The sequence below is a fragment of the Acanthaster planci genome, linkage group LG14 (genome assembly GCF_054643075.1).
Source record: "Acanthaster planci isolate LZ-2023a linkage group LG14, COTS_SCS, whole genome shotgun sequence".
NCBI classification, from domain to species: Eukaryota; Metazoa; Echinodermata; class Asteroidea; order Valvatida; family Acanthasteridae; genus Acanthaster; species Acanthaster planci.
The window spans coordinates 13,364,883-13,392,054 of NC_141790.1; the positions used below are offsets into that span (position 1 = coordinate 13,364,883).

At 39.6% G+C, this 27,172-nt stretch overlaps 3 protein-coding genes across 3 annotated transcripts; 1 reads left to right on the forward strand and 2 right to left on the reverse strand.

Annotated features, from left to right (window-relative positions):
• The first annotated feature begins 656 nt into the window (after positions 1-656).
• rb1 (RB transcriptional corepressor 1) lies at positions 657-21,058 on the forward strand. Its single transcript, XM_022239557.2, has 24 exons — positions 657-784; positions 1,675-1,891; positions 2,671-2,745; positions 3,203-3,334; positions 4,409-4,536; positions 4,681-4,791; positions 5,517-5,692; positions 9,245-9,429; positions 11,199-11,286; positions 11,716-11,889; positions 12,535-12,649; positions 13,211-13,359; positions 13,664-13,777; positions 14,239-14,294; positions 14,397-14,664; positions 15,121-15,198; positions 16,142-16,246; positions 16,592-16,708; positions 16,830-16,897; positions 18,434-18,544; positions 18,821-18,851; positions 19,052-19,197; positions 19,509-19,645; positions 19,908-21,058. The coding sequence occupies exons 2-24, from the start codon at positions 1,713-1,715 to the stop codon at positions 19,958-19,960; spliced, it is 2,796 nt and encodes a 931-aa protein (XP_022095249.2). The 5' UTR covers positions 657-784; positions 1,675-1,712; the 3' UTR covers positions 19,961-21,058.
• LOC110981739 (beta-4C adrenergic receptor-like) lies at positions 7,046-8,085 on the reverse strand. The gene has a single exon (XM_022239558.2). The coding sequence runs from the start codon at positions 8,054-8,056 to the stop codon at positions 7,046-7,048; it is 1,011 nt and encodes a 336-aa protein (XP_022095250.2). The 5' UTR covers positions 8,057-8,085.
• Positions 21,059-21,165: 107 nt separating the features above from the next.
• LOC110981767 (sperm axonemal maintenance protein CFAP97D1-like) lies at positions 21,166-26,688 on the reverse strand. Its single transcript, XM_022239644.2, has 5 exons — positions 26,424-26,688; positions 25,564-25,644; positions 25,288-25,406; positions 24,651-24,873; positions 21,166-23,202 (listed from the first exon to the last, which is right to left on the reverse strand). Exons 1-5 carry the CDS (start codon positions 26,514-26,516, stop codon positions 22,957-22,959), a joined length of 762 nt encoding a protein of 253 aa, XP_022095336.1. The 5' UTR covers positions 26,517-26,688; the 3' UTR covers positions 21,166-22,956.
• Between the last annotated feature and the right edge of the window lie 484 nt (positions 26,689-27,172).

The following is a 27,172-nucleotide window of genomic DNA, read 5'->3' on the forward strand; positions in this document are numbered from 1 at the left end:
ATAATCTAATGTTAACCACTTTTTATGATGGTCAAAAACAGTAATTTATCCAACCCCCATTTTATGGCGATGTTCCTGTTTTCAATTCACAGAATGAAGCAAAGCTTGAACCATGAAAAGTTTCCAGCCGTCCGAGGACTACCAGGCTACCAGCCCTCCGTTTCAACTTGAAAGTCGCAATATGATTCCAACGGGATCATGACTGTCTTTGTACATACACTTTACTCGTTGAGAGGCTTGTGTGACCCGCTGTAAAGAGTGAAGTTTCGAACAAAGTGAATCAAACTTCTTTCCCACTTTTCTTTGATGGATCCAAATGTTCAGTGTTCAAGTTCTCTGTTTAGCGCGAACATACAGTAGTATCCAAGCTTGTATTTCTCAGTGCCTTACAATTCCTGTTCGCGTTGTCGTCACTGACTGGATTATGGCATTGTATTAAATAATATTCAGTTGTAACCATAATTTTGTGTTTCGTGTTGAGTCTGACTTACGTTTTCATAAATAAAAGTCCAGCTCTAGGCGTTTGAAACTTTTCCGGGAGGCACGCTCAATTCAAGCGCGCCAACACGTAAAGACTATCCGAAATAATGTGAAACTTTTCTTAACGATGACGTAACTGCGGTCACCGGTGGCGGGAAACACGGGCATTGCCTTCAACAGTTACTGAAGAAACCAGACTATCGCCATTCAAACACGCGTTAATCTCACTGAGAGTTTCTTGTAGTACACTTGATGCAAGACCAGACTTGTTTTTCAGACGTTTCGCTCAGCTGATTTCCAAAAGGTACTTTAAAAACAAGTTTAAAATTAGTTTAATAGGCAGTTTTGTGTATTTCTTTCTTGTATTCCTGTTGAAGTATGTATGCACATCAATTTGTTGTGATTTTTTAGGATTTAATGAGGCGTAATTATACAGTTTTGTAGCAGTTTGTAGTGCGAAATTTTATCGACGTGTTAGTACTGGTACTAGTCAGGTATTGTGTTACTGTCTATACGAGTGTACATGTTGAACATGTTCAACTTAACGTAATCTAGCCTGTGTGATATGTGTGCAGCGTAAGGTGGGTTTAACTTCCGGTCATTGTTATGATCAGTGATGACTGTTAATTGTGTAGTAGGCTTAGTTTAGCACATACATGTAGTTTAGTCATGGTTTTGTGAACGAAAGGGGGTAGGGGGTAGTGAAAAGTCTCCTTTTTTATGCTTGTGGAAATGATGAAAGTTATGGCTGACCCCTTATAATTGTACCATTTGGTTCACTAAACCGTGACGAACGAAGCTGTATTGTTACTATAAAATGTTTTATAATGGAAAGTAAAGTAGAAGTGAAGTGAACCATGACCCCCCTTTTTTCAGTCATGTCAGTGTATATTTTTCACATTTTATGACCGAGCTGCCTTACCAGTTACATATTTAACTAGGCTTTTCCAAAGGGCCCCAAAACACGGTGATGTCAACAAGCGTCAACACATACAGCTAGCGTCAACAATGCGAACGTACCAAACCTTGTAATCAGTGTCCTTAAATGCCTGTATTTCAGTACACAAAGCTGCTATTATCTACAGACTTAGTTGACAATACAGTTTGACTTACTCAAGCATCAAGGTATGCAGTCAGTAAAGATAGCTACATTAATCTGTGCGTGTATTTCTGTTAATTCTTATCGACTCGCAGAGAAAAAAAATTGTCAACTTATAAGCATATAAGGGCCTATGATGGACGAGCTTGACGTTTTTTCAGCAATTGTCCACAAGAGGGATATTCCAAGCAGCATTGCTCAGACTGCACAGGAACTCTTACACACATGGAGATGTCAACGTAACACTGATACAGATCCAGAATTGGCTTCATACGCTGTGTGTGCTTTGTTCACTGCCAGCATAATGCACAGGTAAGACCAACAGCTGATATCAATAATCGACAAGATGAGAATATTGCCTAACAAATGTAAATACATTTATTGGGCAGTATTTGCTGGCTTCGCAAATGTAAACTGAAAATACCATCCGGGTCAATGACAATATTACACATGTAATGCTAGTAAACTTGAAGCTTAGTGTTGGGCTGTGGCTTTGTGTTATTCCTTTTTGTAACGATAATTGAGTCATAAGATGCACAATAATGCAACCCATGCGGTAATGGATCTATTTTTAATCGTGGCGGCTGTACTCATTAATGACGTGCAATTGGCACGGTCCCTTTTTTTTGCGATAAATTAGCTGGATCATTGTTATGTCATCATGCTGTTTATAATAACATTGTTGTAGGTTTATAACATTTTTAGAAAGTGTAGATTCCCGTCAAAGTCTTGGGGATATTCTGATTGTTGATTCCTTGGAGGGAAGTTATACAGGTAGTGTTGCGCGGACAACCCTCGTGCTGTTTCAAAGGACGCTGGCTGACGAGACTTCATGTATCACTCGTCACTCAAGAATCTTCCAAAACATACATGCAATTATATCCAATAGACACTCTGGGAAGCCGGGGTGTTTATTTGTTGAGGGCTTCTATGGGGCAACCTTCTTTGCTCTACACTTAAATAAAACTGCCAGTTACCAGTTAATGACCTAGCACAAACCAGTTTAACAGCCAAACACCCAGTGTTGTGTGTTTTGGGTGTGATCAGTCGATTTGGTTTTGCGATCTTTACATTTTTCTTTTTTGACTCAGAAATGCGGAGAATCAAGAGAGCATTCCTGAAGGAATTCCAACACTGTCTGACCTTCTAGAGGCTGGATATGTGCAGTAAGTATGAAAATAATAGCAGAATTAGAATACCCTGTTATACTACTACTACCAAACGACTGATCACACCCAAAACAGGAGGCATGTGTTCTAGGTGATACTATGCCCTTGAGAAATATAATTGTAGTAATAGTAGTATAACAGGGTATTCTAATAGCATAAGATACTTTTTACCTATATTTTGTGCTATTAGAATACCCTGTTATACTACTGTTACTACAATTATATTTCTCAAGGGCATAGTATCACCTAAAACACATGCCTCCTGTTTCTCTTGTACTGTGATCGAGGTAGCAAGAATTTGTCATTTTGTACATTAGTTCACATGCGATGGAATAGTTGTAACGACGCATCAGAAAATGTGTTTTGTACACCTATTATGTAACAAATATTGGATCAAATGCTGTTTCTTTTCACGTTATGAATCCGTGTTCTCATTTTTTATTTTCTTCATCAGCATCAAGCATTTTTTTGACCGGATGGGGAGGTTACAGTCTGAACACAGTTTTCATCAGTCTGTCAAGCCAAGCCTGAAGGCAACCATGCAGAAATACTGCGTAACAAGTGCACTCTATCACAAGTTTCAACAGTGAGTTGACAGCTAGTTTTTTCCTTTCTCATGCTCAGGGATGTGCTGAATATTCGATCAGTTATTGAATATTCAAATATTATTTTCCAAAATTCATGAAAAGGGAGAATTTTCTTTTATGTTAAATGAGAAAAATGGCACTGTTGAGGCTTTTTTAAGCAGATTCAAATGAAGCTGCAGAAATCTTACAGTGACTCCAAAAGTAAAATATTCATTAAAAATTTAACAGGAACAGAAATTTTCAGCAGGGCAAGAAGTATTGTTTGTCTCTTAAATCTTGCTAAATCATGGCTAGAGATACTCCTAGACATGAGAAGCTATTATAGTGATTATAATATACCCTTGTGTGTTATTGCAACTGATAATCATCAACAAACTGCCAGTCAGTAAGACTGAATATTCAGATATTTGATTTTGATCAAATTGAAGATCGAATATTCGACTAGTGAATTATTCGAATTGACTCAGCCCTATTCATTCTATCTGTGTAAGTACAGACATCTGATAACACTGCCATTACTTTGTATAGTTGCCAGTTTTGTGTTGTTTACATTAATGTTCATGAGCATGGAGTAAGTCAACAATCAACAAAACATGACAGCTGTGTTTAACTTGGCTCACTAACCCCTCCCATGCCTAGTGTACCATTCCTTTTTTTCTCCTTATTGCTGAGGTAATATTTTCTGCCAGTGCATCATCTATTAACAGCTGAATAAAGGGATATACCACTGTTATAAAATTTGGATTGCTGTCTTGATACAAGGCCTCACAGCAGTCCCCTTCTATTTCAGCCACTCCTCTTTTCTTTGGATCAGCTGATTTCCTTGATTTTCACTTCACACCCACGTCAGTGAAAATTGAAAAAAACACTTTACAGAGTCTTAGATTGGAATTTCCTTGTTTTATTGTCCAAGTATTGTCAATGTCCAAGTTGCATGCATGCTATCTCCTGCTACTTGTTGACAAGCAGTTTCAGAGTATTAAAACAACCAAATCAAAGCCTAGGAAAGTATCAGTGTTCATTTTGTCAAACTTAATTTAACTGAAACAATTGTTTACCTTGTCTTTGTGTAGGCTTCTGCAGCAAGTCTTCACACATGACCCCGGTAGTCCATTAACTTCTGAGATTGATAGGTCAGAGGTCAACCCAGCTCGGCCCAACCGCAAACGCATCTGTTGGACATTATTTCTCCTTGCGAAAGGTTAGTCTCATGGGTGTCAGACATCACTTAATTTCTTCTTAATTGATTTTTTTTTCAAGATATTCCTTGTCTTCGTTACATTATGTATTTCAAATCGCTGACATTATTATCATGGTTTGTAGTTTCCTATTTCGTTGCCTTCAGGGAGTTTACGGCAAGCAGCGAACGAGCTAGTCATGCCTCTTCATCTTCTCATCTGCTGCATAGAGTACATCGTCAAACTCTCCCCGGCTTTTCTGCTACAAGAACCTTTCTGTAAGCAGTTTAACAGTAAGCTCGGGGGTCACTAAACCCAATAGGTTGACAAATTTACTGTTGAAAAACATGTTGCACTGTTTTTACTGTTTCAAGCACACAGAGATCCAGTACAGCCAACTGACAATGACATTATTGTACAGTAACAAGACGTTGCCATGGAAAGGCCATTTTCACAGTGCATTATGGGAAAAAGTCAACAAATTTTATTTGCCAGCTGCAAGTTGGAAACATGAAATACACTTTTGAATCTTCTCCGACAGACACTAGAAGTAATTCAAGTCACAGTTTTGATAGAATGTTCCAATCTATCAAACTGTTTCCAACTTATCTACTGACATACACTCAAGTGCAAATCGCGGCAAGGTAGCCATTCTTTTGTTGACTGTAAACTTGAAAAAAAATGGCTTCTCCGTGGCAACCTGTTTGTGGCGGACTGTAATGCTGAACCAACCCTATTCATCTTCCAGTGCCGTCTAAGGATAGATTCATTTCAGGTATCACACCAATTAAACTAAACTAGTTGAGATTTATTTCAATTTTGTATCATATAGGCCTCTTTCTTTTGAGTGGGAATAGCAAAGATAAATGTAAACGATTTTCCTTTATCGTAAGTAGGGTAGTGCTGGGATTTCAAGTTGACCCTTAACCTCATGTTTACCACAATTCACCCAAATAGATGCAAGTTGTACATTAGAATCAAAGTTTGTAACCTCTGCATTCAGATTCAGCCCATTATTCTCAAGAATCAGAGGATGCCATCCTGCACGTATTATGTGAGGAGATGGGTTGCCTTGATGACATCACTGATGTAGCGTCGGTCCGAGAAGCTTGCCTGGTCCCCATTCTGGGGGCTATACCCAGAGAGAGACTGAACCAAGGATTGGAGGGTTTGCCGGAGGTGAGTGTTGCTCAGCCATGGCAGTGCAGATTACACTGTCTGGGTTAAGTAACGGCTGTGGCTGCAAATAACACACAAGCTATTGGCAGCCAGTGGCAAGCCGCTGAACCACTTCCCACAGACTTGTATGTTACTTCCAGCCATAGCCAGTTGATTGGACACAGCCAGAACTGAGAAAGAAGACATTCACATGTGTCATGTTGCAGAGTACTAGCAGGTAATTTTAATCAGTGTGTGCATAAATTCTAGCCTTTGGATTTCTAAACCACATGTTGTGGCTTCATCATTTACCTCGCTGCTCCAGAAATAATTATTTTCACAATATTACAGAGTTGACTAACACTGCACAACAACATTTTTGACCCACTCTGTGAAAATGAGTCACAAGTCGGCACAGTCACTTTGGAGTAAAAAGTCCTTAGAATGATTTTGCACAGTGTAAATCAATAGGAATCCACTGCATTTTTCACCATGGAGTATCCACTTTCACCAGTGTGCCAAACTGAGTGATACGTCAAGACAAAACGCTCAATTTGCTCTTTCTAATACAAATGAAAACTCAAAAAGTGGCTCTGGCGACTTAGGACTCATTTTCACAGAGTGGGTCACATATGTACATGAGGTGATATTTACACAGATAAACGTTCAGCACAGATGAATTTTTCACACAATTTCAACACGCTCATTTGCTTATTTACAGTTGAATTACATAAATCACTGTTTTCTTTACACTCATGCAAAACTTTTTTATCTCTTAGTGTTACATACATTTCAACTACATTTGGATTGAAATGTTCACACATACAAGTATAGGTTAGAAAGTTGAACGTCTGCAGTTCTGTGAATTCTCATTCGGACGTTGTCCGTGCATTGAAATAGTCTTGATATCAGAAGTGTAACCGTCTCAGATCATAAAGAACATTAAGTTTAACCCTAACAGCCCTCAATCCTTCACCTGTTGGAGGACTGAGGACTGTTAGGGTTAATTGATGAGTTTTTCTAAAGTGTACACATCCCAAGCATAAGACAGGACACTGTTTTTCCTAATGAATTATGGATAAATGCAAATTGTTAATTGTAAAGTGATCTGTTAACCATTTAGAATGTCCTATAAAGTCAAATTTTAAGTGAAATACAAAAATATTCACATAGAAAAGACCTTTTCAGGTCTTTCTCATAGGCTTTGTGCACAGGATGTCAAATGGCATCCATGTGGTTTTCTTTCCTGTAATTTTTGATTTATTGCGCAGATTATGGTTTTTAGATGCAGGTTAATTTTTAGATGCACACTTTCTAAGGTGTATCAACTGGTTGGTTATACGTTCATAGCAGAATCTAATTGTATGTTCCGGTTTAGTTAGTGTTAAATTTACACCGAATGACCTTCTGGAAAGATGTACCATAGGACCTGAGAAGGGCTTTAGTTGCTTGACGGAACTCTTTGTTTCTGAGGTAGTAAATGACTGCATTTAGCCAGCTGTTTGTCATGACGGGCAATGCAAGCAGTAAAAAGGTATAATAACTATTCATATTGTCTAGATTTAAACTCACACAAAGTGCAGGAATGATACTGAATAGGAAGGCAGCTAAGACCATCAGCAGCAAGGTGTGTAGGGTCTTCTTGGTAAGTCTGCCAGGAACCTGACCATTTTGGGCAATTTCATTTTCTCTTTGTATACGCTGTGCATGACGACGTGTAATCATGAACAGTCTTGTGTAGGCAATCAGGAGTGTCAACAAGCAGAGAAGTATTACAGCTATATACAGTATGGCAAAATATGTCTGGATCCGAGATTTGTCATTTTTGCTGCTGAAGTAACACATAAGGACTGAAGGTAAATACTCAGTATGCCAGTTACTGATGATGCCAGCTCCAGTCATCAGTGCCACAGTTAGACTCCACACACAACACACAGCAATTCTTGCTCGTTTTGCCGTTACAAGAGAATGGTAACGGAGTGCATACACCACGGAGATGTAACGATCGACTGTCAGCAGAAGCAGTGACAGTAGAGAACCCAGAATAGAACTGAACATGGTGAAAGACTGTACTGCGCATAGTGCTGTCCCAAATGGCCAGCGTTGTGTCTGCAATGTAACTGTCATTGGCAGAGCCATGAAAATCCCTACTCCCAAATCGGCAACAGTCATGGACCTCAAAAATACCTTTGTGGTGTCATGGATGTTGTCCACATGCCTCAGAACAAGAAGACAGAGCAGGTTGAGTGTCAGAAGCAGAATTGATGATAGTATGAGAAGGAAACATATGACCCTGCTGCCGATACTCATTGTATTTGCTGGTGGTGTACTCATATTGCAGCTTATCTCAGTGATCAGTGCTTGAGTTGAATTCATGGTGGACATGACGTGAAGCACAAATTTTGTCCAGTTTACACACAATTCAAATGCTTTGTCAGGTCAAAGTGTGAAAGTGGTGCCCGGGTTGGTGGCTTAATCCAGACACCAACAGCTCACTCTGCAGTATGTGCTTCTATGAGATGTTTGAGGAATTCCATGTTGTCAGTCGCTAAACACAAATTTCATCTAAGATTTTAGACTCAATGAGAAGTAGATTGAAAAACATTATGAACCAATCTTGTACGCCTCTTGGACTGCACTAGGTGATGTGATGGTGGGATGAATAAAAGTGAAATTGGGTACAGCATCTGTCCTGTGATCTGCACTCACATTATTTTACATAAATTATAGCCAAGTCTTGTGATTGGGTAGCCTCGATTTTGCCAAGGATTCGCAACGATCTCATTGGCTTGTTGTCACTTGGGCCTTATGTATGCAATTTGATTAAGCTTAAATGACCCATAGGACCATCCATTAAACACGGCACATTGATGGACAACTTAATTGAAGTGGTGCTCCACTTTGATTTGGCAGGGGTCTATTACTGTACATGTATGTTAGCAATGATTGGAGTTTTTTCCTCGGCCACCCTCAGCTTATAGAAGAGTAAAGTCCCTCTTCATTTCAATAAACGACCCTGGTCCACATCCTGTGATTGTCAATCATGTTTTGCACTGTCCAGAAAGCTACACGTAGGCAAGTACACTTATAGGTGTATTGGATTTTAATGAGCTGCCAGTTTCTGGTATACATGTGCATTGTAGTTATTTGTCATCTTTAATGGAATGATGTTTGTCTCTCTGTTTGTCTTTCATTGTGTGTCAATCACCTGCTATGTGTTGTCTCAGGAGCGACCTGTAGCCCTCTGTTTACTCAAAAGTGATTACAGTCGATCATACCGTAATTCAGTTCTTGTTCTTGGAGTTTGGAAAATTCATTCAGGGCGAGGATACATTTTTGGCAGTGCCTACCCTGTAAATTTGAAGTCTGCCTGCATTTTCTTGAAAGTTTACTTGAAGATTTGCTTTGATGTTCAGAGCTGTGTTGTAGCAAATTGAGTACAAGTGGAATATCTGAAATAAGCAACTTTCAATATGAAACCCCTTCCCACTTACCTTTGCTAAGTTTCCACCTGCCTCAAGCTTCGTTTCCAATACTGCATCATTGCATTTCACTATGATCAATTTCTCTCAGCTTGAGTTCTTGCAAGAGAAATATCAGCTCATGTATATGACAGCTGGCGACATCGATGAAAGGTTGTTCCTTGATACCACCTCGCACCTGTTTGTGCAGAAGGTTCCAACCTCAGAGCCCCCTGCTTCCCCTGACAGCAGTGGAGAGAATGACGCCCCCTCAACTGCAGTGATGACTCCTGTGAAGTAAGTTGTGGTGTTTATTGTAGGCAGAACTTCCCTAGAGGGTAATACGGGCAATTTACAATAGTGCACTTCCAGAGTTTGTAACTCGATCGTCTATCACAAATTGTAAAATCTATCGACCCTTTCCAAACGCGCTCTGGGTCGACAGATTTCACACATTGTGATTGCCAACAGGTTGCAAACTCTTGGAGGTGCACTCTTGTGAATCACCCATATAGGAAACTACATCAGCAATCAGGAAAAAGGCAAAAACAAAACTGTAAGTGTAATTTGAAGAGTGGTTTGTGGGTTCGTCTTGAGGACATCAGGTTTCAATGGTAGCTTTGGAGTTCGTAAAGAGCAGGTATTCATAGAAAGCTCTTTATGAAACTTTTTGGTTCTTCATCTGGGGAGATCTAAGGTACATGGATATAATAAGACTTCATGTTGGGTCTCCTGTCTATAGGAGATAGAACTAAGGTAGAAATGCTAGAGAAGCATCTAATCTATAAATATCAAGAAAGTTGAAGTGGTATTGAACTGAGGAGGTCATCAATTATGAACAATTAAGGGGTTTAAATTCCTGGATAAGATCTGCCTGACCAAAGTGACCATCACTCATCAACTCATGACTCACTCATGACCATCACTCATCAACTCATGACTCACTCATGACCATCACTCATCAACTCATGACTCACTCATGACCATCACTCATCAACTCATGACTCACTCATGACCATCACTCATCAACTCATGACTCACTCATGACCATCACTCATCAACTCATGACTCACTCATGACCATCACTCATCAACTCATGACTCACTCATGACCAACACTCATCAACTCATGACTCACTCATGACCATCACTCATGACTTCACTGGAAAGAAATTTTCAAGATGACAAGAAATTCAAGTTTTTATTAGAAACATAATACAGTAAACTCCGACTGAGTCAACATTGCGTAACCCGTCATATTGTCCAAGTCTCGATCGTCTGTAATGCATTTCCGTTCAAAATTTCATTCCTAAGTGGGCATTTATACGTCGTCATTTTGTATATGTCGGTATGTTTTTCTCGGTCCCTGTTCCACTAAACCTCAAAAATTCCTATGTGTAAGTCGGCATTAAAAAAAATCGTGCTTCGGTATCGGTTTCCTTTGCCACGGTTGCCAAGAAGTGTCAAGTGACAAGTCCCATACGCGCTCGGCCAGCATGAGTACATCAATACCAGTAATCCCTCTAGTGCTCCACGCATGGGCTCTGTCCGTTTTGGGAGTCGCCTTATTGAATGTAGTCTGGTTCCCTGCCCAAAGATTCCCTGACGACCCTTGATAATGATTCGCCGGGTAGTCAGAATCATCGGGTCTGGTATCCAGACTATATGGAACGAACTTAACCAATGCGCGTGTGTGGATGAATGTGTGTTTTTTGTACCGTAACTGTGTCACGTATAGGTATGTACTGCACTTTCGATTCGCGATGTGATTTTTATGCAACTTTGCAAGTGGCTTGCCATCTTTTCTTCGTCCTGAGGGGCACATGATTAATTATTGAATTTGCAGGATAATAATCTCAACGAGTTTGCTGGGATCGACCATGGAGGTAAAAACAAACCAGGGTAAATCAAGGAATCCTAATGTACATAGGCAATACATGTGTACGTGTAAGTCGGCAAAATGACAACTTAAACACAAGCCGGCATTCACGTAAGTCGTCATAATTTCTTGAGTCCCAAGAGTGCTGACTTAGCCGGAGTTTACTGTACATGCATACCTGATTATAGGCGAGCCATCAATTCAGTGCAGAGTTTGAAGTCGCTGCTATCTGAAGCTGGGGATTCTCCATCATCACCACTCACCAAATATTTCAAGGTGAGATCATCATTTTTCTTTGTCCCAGTAGTGATGTCTGGTGACATGATGGCTTGAAGCTTAAAGTTTATGCCAGTACAATCTTGATGGAATGGGGAGCTAACTTTAGAAAGGGTCAGTGGTTCAAACCACATCTGGTCTTCCCTTTTAAGAGTACAGTCTGATGAGTACCAGGATGGGGAGCAGACTGTTCTGTAGTGACATAACTCCCCAGACATGGTCACCATTAGCTTTGTTGGATTCTTCAAGACCTGCATCAAGAAACCAATAACACACTACCTTCAAGGAGCGTTAGAGCCCATGTTCATGGATAATGGCAAGGCTCCACCTGTCGTGATCCTTCTAATTTTTGTCTTGAAAGGATCTAGTAAGGTTGGAGTTAATATTTTGGTCATTCGTCAGTGGTGGATCTGTTTGGTTTATGGGCAGAATTGCAATCAAGATCCTAGTTCCAGCATCAATGAACGAGTAGCTGCTTTGAAAGACAGCTACATTCATCACTTCAAGAGGGTGATGGGATCCCCCTCAGCAGGAGTGGCACGGTCCAGATTCCAGATTGGTGTCAGATTGTACTACAGGGTTATGGAGGCCATGCTGAGAAGGGTAAGGGTCCTACCATTTACAGGAATGGGGGGTTAAGATTTCAACATTTTGCCAAGACCCTCCTCTTAAATTTCCTGTAGGCAGATTTTTTAATTTGGGGAATCAAGTTATTTGTGATGTAGTATCTCCTTGACCTTTGAAGTGGGTGCATATTCATGCTTTCATTATTTTCAATTAATTTTGGCTGACATGAAAGCGTAGTGATTTAGACTTGTCTTGAGCAAAGCTTATGTAACCTCATTAAGCCTACAAGTATCAGGGTATGCTTTCTGAAGATTTTTTCAGGATTTTTGTCGTATTACAGGTTTAGTCAGTCATGTTTTGCTGCATTTCAGCGCTTTGGCCAAAAGAGAAAACAAGTGTAAGACTGGCATCTCTCACACCTTCCTGGCCATTACAAGTCTTAGAAGATCACAGTGTTTTGCTTTCATAGTTCCAACCCCTCACCATGTTGTGTGGATGTCTCTTTAGTGATTCTGTGTAACGTTTTGATGATGTCATCTGTTTGAACTTCAAATTGTGTCCCGTGATTGCAAGAATGTCACCAACGAATTGTTTAATCATGTGTGACATATTCAGTGGAGCATGACATTTCACCGTTTTGTTCAAGATGATTACTGATAGTATTTTAATCTTTTTTTACAGGAAGAGGAGAGGTTATCCACCAGGGATTTTTCCTCGTTGCTTCTCAGTGACCTGTTCCATAAGTCACTCCTTGCTTGTGCTTTGGAAGTAGTCAGTGTAACTTATGAATATTCGCGTAAGTGACATAGAATTTCTCACGTTTTGACAAAGGAACGTGGGCTTCAGCCATTTCAATCATTTGACACTGCAATGGGAGAATTTTTCTTGTCTTGTCTAAAATCAGAAAATCAGCTTAATATTTAATTGTTAATGTATGCCAAAGTCAGTACTGGGGAGTTGCGTATTATGCCTATTATTGATGGTAAGGTGAGAAAGATTCGTCCACAAGTAAACTATAGTAGAAATAGGGTCAATTTTGTTTTTGTGTCTGTCATGTTTTTTAGTTAAAGTATAGAACTTATTCTTTAATTTCCAAGCATGATTTAGTTAATGTAAATTTCGTTTCATACAAATAAAAAAGAAATGTTACAATCAATTTCATTAACATTCCCATGTCAAGTGACACAGGTCAGGTGACACAGGTCAGGTGACACAGGTAACAGTTGCCTAAAACTGTCATCCTCCTGGACTCCCACATTAAATGATGATCCAATGGTTTATCTTGGTGGTATTCTTTGCTGGCAGGTGTTGATATCTTTTCATCACTCTTGGGCTTTTATCCCATCTCTTTATACAGCGAGTGAATTTTCCTCAATGCCAGGCAACGCATCTCGGCTCTTGTTTCCATGGATACTAGATGTCTTCTCCCTCAAGGCCTATGACTTTGGCAAGGTTCTGGAGAGCTTTGTCAAGGATGAACCCAAGCTGACCCAGGAAGCTAAAAAGGTCAGTGAACTTTTTTACTCGTTATTTACTCAACAACTTTGACACATGATAAGTTACTACGGACTTGCCCCCTGCAGTGTAGGTATAACGTACACTTCAGCATCATTGTGGTGCGGTAAAATTGACTGCTCTGTTTCAAGAATTCACTGGCTGCGGCTCAGAGTACCACACCTGTCTATGGGATGTAGCCACAGCTTCTAGCCAGTGGCAGCTTGTTCCTTCAAGTAGAGGCTTTCCATTGCTGATCTTGATCACAGTATAGCATCCAGCTTAAGGACACAAAACATGTTTTGCCTCAATACAGCATCTGCAGTCCATTGAGACAAGGATTGTAGAAAGTATGGCGTGGGAGGCAACATCACCACTTCATGATCTCTTCAGGGCTGCCGGGACCTCATTGCAGGTTGCTTTACCAGGGGTAAGAGCTATGACTCTGATATGTGAGAAACCAATCATGAATATAGAACACTTTCAATCTTAGACCTGGACTATCTGGGCTTGTTTTATTCCTTCAAATTTTGTTGGAGGGTTACCAAAAGCCAAAACAGCCTGGAACCCTTTTTTATGAGGAGTAAAATTGGTATTAAAGAGTTTATAAAGTTGCATGATTTTTACTTGTGTGGCCGCAGTAGCAAACAAATCGCGGTATGTGCAACTTTGGGCTCATTCAGCTGAAAACTAGTTGCGGAAACAGTAAAACAAATGCCTGGGTCCTTGGGAGCCAGTTTCCCAGCCAGTCTTTCCTCGCTGGCATGACTAGACCTCTTGGTGCCCACAGCTATTGGGCACAGAGCCTGTAAGTAATCAAAGAAATCACTGTGAATCTTCAGATTGGACAAGACTCTAAGTACAGTTTTGTGGCATTCATTTTTTGTACAGGTTTCTAGCACGAGAGCCAATGGTTTGAGCACACCCAGGACAACAGCAGCAGATATGTGAGTCATTTAGGACTTCCTGAATATGACACTTGTTGAATCAGTCTGCTAAATAGGTAATGATGACTTAACTAAACTACACTACTCAACGGTTCCCTGCAGGTACCTGTCGCCAATCAGGCCAGCCCCACAGGTGCCTAACTCCAGCGAGGCAACACCCCCTCTCTCTACCCTGGCCAGCCCCCTGGCTAGGTCCTCTCAGCTCCCACAGGGGGGCGGAACCAACCCTTCTCCTCAGCCAAGTAATATTCCCATGTCTCCCAGGAGGACACGGTCAGTGTCGCTCAACATGTTCCTGAACAAGGTTCAACAGCTGGCATACGGTCGGTTGGAGAGACTTTGCGGGATGCTTTGTGTCTCTAAAGATCTGGTAAGTTTGGCTGATCCACTAAGCAAATGAACCAGAGCTGGCTCCACAATGCAGGCTCCTCTGGTGGGAATTTCACTTCACCGGTTCACAAAGAACTATGATATGCACGCATTACGGTCATGTCGCTACCGGCTAAATGAACACTCCTTACCAACCTGGCCCTTTTTAACGAATGAGGGGGTGTTTCTGCTCAAGGTGGATTGCCTCGGAGCACTCTACATTTATCCCCATTACCCTTGAATAGTAATCTATCAGTAATCCAAACTGGACCAGAAAAAGTCCTAAGTTAGCAACACTTCCATTATTCACCACAGAAGCCACAGTAGCTAGGAGATTCATCACAGTAAACTCTTCTAGTACAATCAATCCTATGCAAGATGGCAATAAACCAGCATGTTAGAAAGGTTTGTCATTCCAGAATCTGAGAGACAGTTTTCCAACATGTTTGCCTTTCAGGAGAAGTTTATTTGGACATGTGTGGAGTACTGTATTACCAACAAGGCAGAGTTATTGAAGAATAGACACCTGGACCAAGTAAGAGCTCTTTCACTTTGTCAACATTCTGAAGTCAAGTGTAACACTTTTCATGTTTAAACTTTCAAATAGTTCCGGTTGCTTTGCACTTGATCTATTTTTCAAGCCATAAAAGCATCAGTTATTGACACATTCCTGACAAGTTCACATGAAATATAGCAAATAGATGTAACATTTTCAAGATGTACTTTGCGTCGTCATGGAGATGTTAATTTTAACTGTGGGTTTTGCCCTTACCCGACGAATATATTTATAAACACTGTATACTCAGTGCTTGTCCAAGAGCTTGCAGAAAAAATTCACAAGCTTACTCAGGTGGGACTTAAACCCATGACCTCCTGCTAATACTAGTGCAGGCGTCTTAACCACTCAACCACTGAGCTTGCTGGGGTCAGCTTGCCAGTCTGAGTCAGGTGTAGCAGCAGGTACCACAAACCAGTGTTGTATTCGAGACAGTCACAAGACCAGACACAAGACCCGACACAAGACCAGACACAAGATCATGCGCGAGACCAGTCAAAAGTAACAGTGTGAACAATGACAAAGGAATGCTTTTGTTGCAATAGGAATGCTTTTGTTTGAATAGCTTGTGACTTGAATTCAAACTGGAGGTCTTGTGCTGGTCTCGTGTGGTCTTGTGAAGGTCCTAAGTCGTCTTGACCTCAACACAGCCACAGACTACTTTCAAGATGTACTTTGCATCGGGAGATGTCACTTTTAAGGGCAAAACCCATAATAAAAATTAGATGTAACATGTAATGGATATATATCATGAAACTATGTGTTATAGTTACTTAAAAGTTTGTGCATTGGTGTTGACTGTGTTCATGAAAAGATAAAACATTGCTGGCAATGTTTGGAATGTTAAAAATGAATTTGTACCCCATTTTCCCCGTCTTTTTTTACCATTTTGAGCATTGTGCTGTTTTTCTTTTCTTTGCAGATCATTATGAGCTGTATCTATGCAATCTGTAAAGTAACAGACAGCGAGTTGAAATTCAAAGACATCGTCAATGCGTACCGGACACTTCCCCATGCTGAAGCAACGGTACGCTGTTCAAACCAAACGTTTTAATCTATCTGCTCGTGCAGAAGCACCCCTCATCTCTTGAAAAGAGCCATGTTAGTGAAAAGTGTCCATTGGGTTGGTGGCAACGCAACCGCAACACATACTTTTCATAGTTACTTGTGAACTAGCCAAGTGCAGTTCCTACCAAAGGGGCCTCCATTGCTAGGAAAATTGCGCCCTCTCTTGGTCCCGCTCGGGGCCCCATTGTGTAACTGACTGAGATGATGGACTTGAGATATTGAAGGAACTAAGATAATCATTTGTAATGGATTTAAACCAGCCAGTTCAGCTCAGCAGGGTTACGCTTTTGTCTCTGATTTACAGACATACAGGAATGTGGTTATTGATGGAACAAGGGAAGATTCTATTATCATGTTCTACAATAAGGTCTTCATGCCAGCCATGAAAGCTTACATTTTGCAATTTCAACCCAAGAGCCAAGTAAGTTCATTTCTACTTTGTCACATTCTCTAATAAATTATGGTGTAAGTATCAATAAATCAAAATTAACCTGTGATATTTTGTTACTCATTTTTAAAATTTCATTAATTAATTTCTTTAGCAAACTCCCACTGCCTCACCTGCTCCTACAAGGTCTTCTATTGTGTCTCAAGCTTCCCCAGGACTCAAGTAAGCTCCTTTTACTTGGTCAGTCTTAACATGCCCCCAAATCAGGCATGGGAATCTTTCCAGTTTAACCCGAATTCCATTTTTTTTTTTCTTCAAATTTGTGGTCTTCGAAATCAGTGTAAAAATGTAATAAAATTTGGGGGTAATTTGTAAGGGGATAAATGTTCCCAGTGACATTTGTACGTTGAAACAATTGAATTCACATGTCACTTCAGGGCAGTATAAGCAATACCCTTCGAATTGTACAAAGTACGTAGGAAACGAGGAACAAATTTTGTGGTTTCCCACAAACCTAAATTCTCTTAACGTAGCCAAAGGAGGGAACCAGTGACAAGTGCAGTCACTCGCGCTTTGCCTTAAAGCCTCTTTGCGATCGCGTGAATGCCTGGTGTCACAGGAAAATCCAACTCCCGTAAAAATCAGACTCTTACCTGTTATTGGTTAATTCCTCTCACATGACTGGTCATTCTCCTAATTATCATACGTACGCATGCGCATTACTCCCAATGGGTCCTTGTTTCATAGAGATGTTAATTCATTGCAATGCTGCTGCGTGGCCTTGTGCAAACTGGCTTTTGGAAATTGGTACAAGTACTTATGTACGTATACACGTTCACATTCAGTCGGGAAAAATGGAAATCATGGCGGACGGAAAGAAATTCGTTGAGCGTGGAGCTGCCAATCCGAAAGAGATTGAAGAACCAATAAAAAACAAGTGAATTGGTCATGGTGCGACAAATGTTACTGGCTAAAACAGAAGATGAGCACATGGTGGGCGACTGACTGCTTTCTCAAGCTTTACAATCCCGGAGAAGCATGGTGCGAGTGGTGTTGTATTCGTATCAAGTAGGCCTACAGTACTTCCGGAGCTAAAGCATTGATACAGCATGCAGCTAAGTATGATAAACACTGCAAACACTTCCATGATAGGAAGAGGGCTCGGTAGAAAGCACTAGAATGCCTAGCTGCAAAAAGAAGGAAGATGACGTCAAATCAACATCCTCATATTTAAATGGCCATTTCAGGTTTGGCGAGTCCAATTAATAAAAAATTTAGAATAATTAAAAACATAATGAGAAATATTCTTACTATTAAGAAAATTTTGCTTCAACCATTTAGAGGCAAAGGGGCATGAATTTCCTTAGACTGTACCACTGAGCAAAATTTTCCCTGGGCCCTTAAGCAGGCCCTGGACCCCACGCCGTAAGGGCTTTGCGCTCCGCGCTTGCAGTAGTCTCCCCTTGATAAATTTCATCACAAATTATTTTCCATTTTTTTTCTTCATGCCCATTCATGCCTGCAAAATGAGTGGTTAGTACTTACTGTGTTTGATGTGATTCAGTCTTAATAACAACATCGATAAGGACATCAAAAACTAAAAATATTCTGCATTGAGATACTGACAACTTCATGCTTATATCTAGATTAAGGCCAGTATCAAGTAGAGGAAGAAAAATGTTATAAGAATATTTCCAATTTTTTGGTCTCAGAAAAATATGATGAGAAATTTATAATCTCTGTACTCTTTTACTCCAGGGTTGGTCCCAATCTGTACATCTCTCCAATGAAGGAATCTCCTTTTAAGAGCCCACATCCTGTCCGAGTTGTCTCCTTTGGATCACCATGCCAACGTACTCCAAGAAAAAGGTAACAATAACTTGTCTCAATATGGCAAGTATTTCTACACTTATTTTTTTAAAACTTCGTACCCTAAAATCAAAATGTTAGGTGACTATTATATTCCCAATATGTTGAGAGATTTCGATTCATTTTTAACCACTTATTACAAAAGTGCTGTAGTTGAATATCTTCACATGTAGTCTTTAAGAAATCGCTCTTAAGTTGTTTTGTGTTGGCAAAGACTGTTGTCAATTTCATGTTCAAGTTTCTCTTCTTGACATCTCTGGTTTCCTCTCTTGACAGGACATTTTACAGCTTTGGTGAGGGCCCAGGGGTGAGTTGGCATCTCTCTATCTTTCTCTTTTCCTTGAGTTCTTTCTTTCTGCATCCAATCTTACTTTCATTTGTTCCCTTTTCCTTCTTAACCACCATTATCTTCCCTTCGTATGGCCAGCATCACCCAACCTCCTCTCCTGTTGCAAGTCTCCCTTCCCCCAGCCTTCATCATTGTTGGTTTCTTTTGTTACTTACCAGTCTTCAGAGAAGCTGCGTGAGATTAATGAAAGGATGAAGGAGGCCAGCGTGGAGAGTAGGAACACTCGCTCCATCACATCCAAACGACTCAAATTTGAAGATGAAGATGTTTCAGCTTCGTCAACGTCTCAAGATGATACTGACTGGTTAGTGATGAGGGGAGAGGGGGAGAAGGGATTATGGTGTGGGACAGAAAAGCGGAATGAGAAAGAGCAACTCCTGCTTTTTTGGCGTAATTGGATCAAAATCAAGACGAGTTGATGACTGTTGGGCCAAGTTGTACAAGTTGTATCAGGATTGAAAGGAAGCATGAGGGAAATGTTGCCGTATTGTTTGCAAAATGATTACATGGTGAGATTATCACACTGTATATTCAGTTGCTAAAGAAAAGATTTTGACTTCTGTTATTTAATTTTTGCAACTGGATTTGAGCACCTGTTTTTTTGTTTGTATGTAGCCCTGTTGCTAATGGAAGATCGACAAGTAATGGTGTGTCATCCACCAATGGTCACATGACATCACATTCAGGAAATGATGAACCAATAAGCACACAGCCTTTACCTCCAAGCATGCAACACAGGGTAGCCATGATGGGTAGGTAGCCTCCTTCTCGAGCACTGTCAGAAACTCAAAAAGCCTGAAAATTTCTTTGAATCTCCAAAAATTGGCAAAGTATGAAAACCAGGGGTGAAATCAAGTTGTTTTTCTGTGGAAGATATCATCTCGAGTAGGTTTTTTTTTAAATGTTTGTTTGATGAAGTCTTTAATAGTGAAAAGCTGAAATCAGCTCGATGCTCCAAGAAGCACTGAGCTGAAATAATCTCAGAGACACTCAAGATTAACCCTTTCTCCCCAGCGTCAGAGAGACAAGCAAGTCATAGTCCTTCTGAGATTGACGGTAGAGAATAAACAAACCATTGAATCCTAGTCTTCCAACCAACACAAGGAGAAGCAGACAACAGTCAACAAGGAAGAGCAGTATTGCTTAGTATCAAATGTTTTCTTCTATCACCAATATCAATTTTGTGATTCCCAATCCAAAATTTGTGCCAAACTAGAGATATTACCCATAGTGTCTTTTGCAAGATCTAACGTTTGGTCAGGGTAGAGGTGAACAAGGGAAAAATCAGTTTATTATCGTAACTGGAAATTAGTCATGGACAGTTTTAGTTTCTTAGTTGACAAAATGTCGTGGTATTGCTCTGAAAGTCGTTGCTACATGACTCTGAAATGCTCCACTGTCGTGCCTTGAAGTGGAATGAAAATTTCCATCAAATGGAACCAGCCTGGTCATTTTGAAGTAATTGTTTTAACAAATTATCCAATGCAGCTATGCAAAATTTGAATTAGTAACAAGTAATAATGGTTTACATTGCCTTTCATTTTTAATTGGCGACGAAAAATGTGGCTACTTTTAGTTGTCATTTTCGACAGAGTTCCACAATTCAAACACTTCTGTAAAAGTTCCAAAAGTTCGCTGAAATATGAATTTTGATTGACGTTAATTTCGTACAGTTCTGATTATTGTAAAGACAGATTTCTTCCACATGCTGCAGTCCGTTATCTTACGTTGTACAGTTGTAGATTTTCTTCTTTAAACCAACCATGGACTGAATTTTTGGTACCTCATTTTTAAGAGCTATTTTAATTCATCAATTTCAGTGTAAAATTCTTTTAAAAGAAACTGTCATGAATCTTGGACATGGATTTTGGTATTGGTGTAGTGAGGAGTGTAACTAGGAGAGACAGAACTATTCAGGGATAAAGTATAGAATTGAGATAGGATTGTATCATATAAATTTAATGAAATGTAATGTGCAGAAGATGCGTGTTCACTTTAATAGTTTCTAGAATTTGGTCATCAGAGAGGGCATTCAGTTGACGTGTGTTTGTTTTTATCTTGACACCTGTTTTATCATTGTTTATTGCATGCCCAGTTTGAACAGTGTGTGAAATATTCATTTTCTTAAAAAGGTTCATGAATAAAAGTAACAAGCCAAACCGTTACATCCAGCGCTGAACACAAGTCATTGTATAACAAAATATGCCCATGAAGCAAGTCATTGTGTAGTCATATCCCCCCCAAACAAAACCAGTGATACAGGTACAAGTGATTTTTTCCCAGCAAATCTTTTTTTTATTCTTAAACTTGTGTGCTCCATAAAATTGTTACATGTCTGAACATTTTTTACACAGCATTAGTTTTGCACACATAAAATAAACTTAAAAATATACCGGTCAAAATGGTTTAAAAGTTAAAGACCCTTCAGGTAGGGTCTGCTAAAAATATTACAATACACAAATATAGAGAAATGGGTACCTTTCTCAGGGTTCCTGCAAATAATGATTGATGTTTCAACAATTGAAGGTGAGATTTTTCTGTCTACAGGATAAGCTATGATTAATGACACAGCATAAGACATCAACCTTTCTAATCAGAGATTTATAGCTCTCTAGATAATATGTATTTTGAATGTTAAATTTGAATGAAATCTCTAAATTCATGTGAACATAATTTGAATTCTCCACACTAAGGACACTGTTGCTATACCTCGTAATTCAGGGCAAGTTTTTGCTTACACATGTAGTTACAGAAGAGATGCCTTGCAACAATACACTGCTCTCAATGGATAAGAATGACACAAAGGAACCAGTCCATTCAAGAGATGGTGGTTGCCATGCAAAAGTTTGCCCCAAATCACGAGGTATAGCAACATTATCTTCAGTCTGGGGAATTCAAATTGTTTTGTTTATCTGCAATCAGATAACTCAGTGTACCAGATTTTATTCAAAAGGCCTATTCATCCACAGTAGTTATCTGCAGTAGACAGATGTCCTGCTCATACCTGGCTTTTCAGGGATGTAACACCTGCTTGACCTCTGACTATCGGGCTTTGTGTTTTCTTTGTACTTGGCCAAAAAGGTCTTGCTTAAAGTCACGGTTGTTTCCAGTATATAAATAAGGAATGCGGTTAATTACACAAACACACAGAGAATAATTGTTGACGCTTTGGGATTTGTGCATAGACTACAGATGTGCACTGACTTCATTATTTGAATCGCCATGTTGAACACGACATTCTGGAGTGGAATTTTCTGAGAGAAATTGGAAGATCTGACGATTCCATAACTTATTGCTAGTTTTATTAGCATAATGAGGAACGCATTAGGTAGACAACGTCGGAGCCAGTATCAAACACATTGTAATCTACACGATCCTCATTAGCCAGCAGAAAGAAATGAAGAGAAAAATGAATAAAAATTTAATCTAGTGAAAGTTAAAATGATTCAAGCTACATGACTTGAAAGAACCCTGTTGCCTCATATAAAATTTTCTCCATCAAAAGTGACCATTTTCATCACCCCAATTTGCTTCTGTTTTGCTTGTTTTCTACCATTATCAAAAGCATTTGCCCAAACAGCAACTTTTGTGGCAGAATTCACATCAACATTTATGCAAATGAGCTTAGCAAAACAATGCAGGCGATTGGTGAAAACAGCAAATTCTGTACCAATAGAAAAACAACAGCATGCTTACTTAAAAACTGCTTGAAATTGACAGCTAAAATCTCCAAGAAATTGACTATGCCATATACATGCTGTTTTCAAGCGCATAAAAATGTTGACTCGCTTACATGTACATGTGTAATTTAAAAATTCCAATTAATGGAAATCTGCAAATTAAATAATATCTTCAGTGGGGTAGTTAACAATTTAACTACCTCCGATTGGCGCAAAAAAACTTGAATGCTGTGAATGTTATAATTCTTACCACTCAAATTGGCACCACCAGTGGTCACCACTCATCAAAAACATAAATATACGTGTACCTGTCAAAATACAGGGGGATGATTTTACATGATTAGCACAGCCTGAAGCAAAAACACTCAATTAAAAAGCTCACATTATGCCTCTTCAACTTGCTGTTCCATTGTCGGTTCTTCTTCCTGTTGAGTTTCCTGCTTTGGTTCATTAGGCTTAGTTTCCTCTCCAGCATTGTTAGTCTCCTTTCCAGCACCTTGTGCTTGCTGCTCCTCTTGCTCTGTTGGGCTTCTTTGCTCTTCTCGGGATTTTGTACGTTGTCTTTCCTTTCTTGATGATTTCCGACCTGAGCGGGAGGTTCCATTCTTCTCAGCTTCCTGTCTCCTCCGCTGTAAAAAGATAACAAAATATTGTTCAGAATTTCAAATATCTCCATTTTCTTTTATATTTAAGAGAACAGCTTATGACACCTAAAATCGCTTCCTAAAAAATCATTTTTCAATACAATATTTGTTTGAGCATGGAAAACATGGATGCTCAGTCTATTGCAAATCATTTGTACATTACCATTATTACCACAGTTTTATTTTAAAAGGAGTAATTTTTTGCATAGATTGCTTATTTTCCATCTCATCACCTCGCCAGCCCGTACACAACATGAGACAACACAACGCTGCAATCCATATTTAGCTAATCAATAACCAGGCCTGTTGACTCTACACCTGTCTTCCTACGGTTCTCGGAAGTGTTCAATGAAGCCAGCATAATATGTAACTACGACACCACTTTTTATGAGAACTATTGATTTCACATCTTACAATCAATATGTAGGTCTTAATTTAACACTCCAGGGTACACCAGCATTGCTGTATCAACCCTGATGTTGCCACAGCCATAGCAAACACTCACATGAAGGCCGGATTGTGTTTTTTCAATGTTTTCTTTGTTTTTTTTTTTTAATTGACTTAGCATTTCCACAGCTGAGTAAATGTTGAAATACTCCCAAATTTTTAACACTGCATACAGATTACAGAACCAATGTTACTTTTACTGTTCAAGATAAGCCAGAGAAAAAAAGAAAATTAACCATACAGTATTTAAATTGTCTGAATCTTGAATTTTGGTCCACGCATATATTACGTGTTCAGGAATATTTTGGGTGTATAAATTGGTACCTTTACTGAGTATACATGTATCAAGTTCTTAGCTTAACACACCTTGTTCATATTCTGAATACAGGAAACTCGCAAAGATCACAAATATCTCATTCAGGCATTTTGGTGGCTTGTATCACCTGGCTTCGAATGCCTTGTTGAGTTTTTGCTGTGTAAATGTTTTAGCACTTTAGATTAGACCTTAGTGAATATTTTATGAGCTGTGTTGCTATGGCATTTATGATAACAGAAATGGTGGCTTGGAAGTGCTGGTCCCAAAACGACCTAGTTGCCAGGCAACAAGTGGCAGCAGCAAGAAAATGGTTTTGTCAACTTGTTAACGCCCCACCCCCCTCTTCACTCAATCACGGGCAGTCTTGTATCAGCATTTCAATCAAACACTGAAGTGTTGGACATGTAATTGGAAATTGTATTGAAATCTTAAACAACTGCAACAAATACACTGAGGGAAAAGCACAAAATGATCAAGTACACACACCAAAGCTTTTCAATTGTCTCACATAGTAAACCAATATATTTCGAGCAGGAAAATAATCATAAAAGTTACAGCATTTCAGAGAATATCTGTGAAGCTTTTGCCAATTTGCAAATTGTCAGATTTTTTTACTATTAAACATTTCAAGTTGAGCTTTTGACATAAAATGAACAGCAATTTCTCTTACCTCTCTGGTCTCTGCCCTGATGCGTTCTTTCTCTTGCTGTTCTATTTCCCACCAGTTTCTTGGATAGCGAGCGATGTTATCCATAAATGTTTCATTCTCCTCCCATTCTCTCTGCCACCTTCGGTGATTATACTCCGGTTCCCGTGCCAAGATGCGCTTCAAGATCTCTTGATTCTCCCGAGTCACGCGCAACAGCTCTCGTTGTCTTTTCTCTTTGTTCAAACTGTAAATGAAAGATTACTCTATAAGATTGCAAACATTAATATCCAATTAGGTTTCTCGAAGATGAAGCCCCAAGAAAAATCCAGGAAGACCAGCGTTAGTAGGGAAGTTTAGAAATTTGCTTCAACATAAATGATTTTGAGAGGAACTGTATACAGTAATTTGGACTTGGCTATTTACTAAGTTGGTGTAACTTCTTGAGAAGCTAATCTCTCAATACTGCTGCCTTGATATCGCACATGACATCACATAGCCTTTTACACAAGCTGAGATCTTTTTCAAACCAAGTGAGTTTCATCATAAACGACGGTTGGGGAATCCACTTGTTGGCTACAGTGATATTTGTGGGTACTTAGGTGATATTTTACAGCAGCAGAAAAGTCATAAAAGTGCTGAGAGGAGACGTTTGGCCTACCTTCTGTGGATGTAGTTATTCCTATGGTCAACCCGTCCAGTAGTTCTCATTATCTCTGACATCTTCTCAAGTAAGATACGGTTATCTCTCTCAATAACTGCCAAGCGCTCCTCCTCAAGCTGATGGTAGGAGAAAAATCAAATAATTTAAAAGTTTAAAGACTGTTGTTTTGTGTCTGAAACCGAAGTGACAGAGCGAATCTTCAATATAGACACAAATACCAATACAAATATCAATATGACAACTGTTCCTCTTGGCTTTGAAACCACTTCTAACCTGTAACTTCTTCAGTTTAAGATGTAGATGCACGTATGTTGTTGGAGGTTTTGTGTCAACCATGGGCTGAGCCTCACGCACCTGTTGGCCAAATAAATTAATTTTAAGGTTATTTCTTGTTTGACAAAAAAGAATCGTCCTTAAAGTTCTTTTTTCTACATTAGATGTAATCCATGTATCCTTTCAAAAAATTCAAGATTATTTATAAATTTTTAGCTATCATTAGTTAAACTTTCCAAAGCAAAATAGAATAGAATGCCAGTGGTACTTGCTACAGCGTAAAACAAATCAAATTTATCTGTTTGTTTAATCTATGGTGAAGAGGCCTTGAGCAAAGACTAAGCGCTCCCTGGCAAGCTGAAGTAGATGACATGCGGTAGATTAATTAAACTGTAATATTACAGGCTTGGGAAAGAGTGCAGACTGGTTGGTTTGAAGTGTTTACTGCTGACGGTCAGGTTATTAACAAGTCCATCCAAGGGTCTGAGGGGGGTTGTTCTACTGAAAACATGACATGCACACAAGTATATCAGAGACAGGTGTGCTTCTATATAGGAAATGTCAGAGCAGTGGAGTAGCTCACCATAAAGTCGAGATACATAGATCTTGGCACGGGAATTTAATGATGCATTTTTGCTCTGCAATTTTAAATGCTTCATTCCTTGTCTTAATGGAAATAAATGAAAACAGGTTTCTGAAGGCTTCACTACACTTATGCCAGGTTTTGTAGTTCGTATTTCATTCCAAAGATGCGTTCAACATCACAGTTAACAATAAAGAATCTCCAATGCAAGGTGACTGTTAGAAGTCCCATCTATGAACTTCGTCAACTCCGTGGTCAACTTCAGTAAAATTGTTACCTTCTGTTGGTGTTCCTCGTAATATTTACGATCCCATCTTGCCTTTAGGAGGCGGCTCTGGCAGGGTAATATGGACTGGTACGATTTATGCATGACTACTCGCTACTCAACTTCAGTCTAGACGGCCAGAAAACCACAACTCTACCGTAAAATTCTAGCGAGAAACTACGAAAAGTACACCAGCTTGTTTGGGGTCGGTTCAGCACAGTCAACACTCAATACGCTTATGTGTAACATATACACCTGTGCCGCCCAAGCGGTAACTAGGCAATCAATTATGCTGCGGCGGCGGCCTGTGGCGGCTTCTGTTTAGTCACATGACGCGGAAGTGTAACTAAGGTGGTTACAAAAAAGTTTGACTTGACGACTGTTTTATGTTGTGACGGCTGTTCTATGATTCGGGATTTTATCGAAGGAACAGATGAGACCATAGATGAAGGGTACATTATAGAGAACACTGTAGACATATCGAAAGACAACAGGGAGGGGGAATGACAATTTTCTCAAACTATTTTTCACTTCAGCAAACAGCTGCCCCCTTCAAAACGAATCTTGCACGTTATAGTCTTAAAAAGTTGCAGCATGCATGTTCCCAGCAGGTGACTTCAAGTTGTCCCCCGTACTTATCACACAGGGAGATAAAAATATCAAATGGCAGTCCAACGGTCAAATGTCTTTTTCCAGCCACTCGCTCTTTGTGATTGATAGGTTGAGAACAATGGCAAACTTTGCAAAGTGTTTGATAAGAG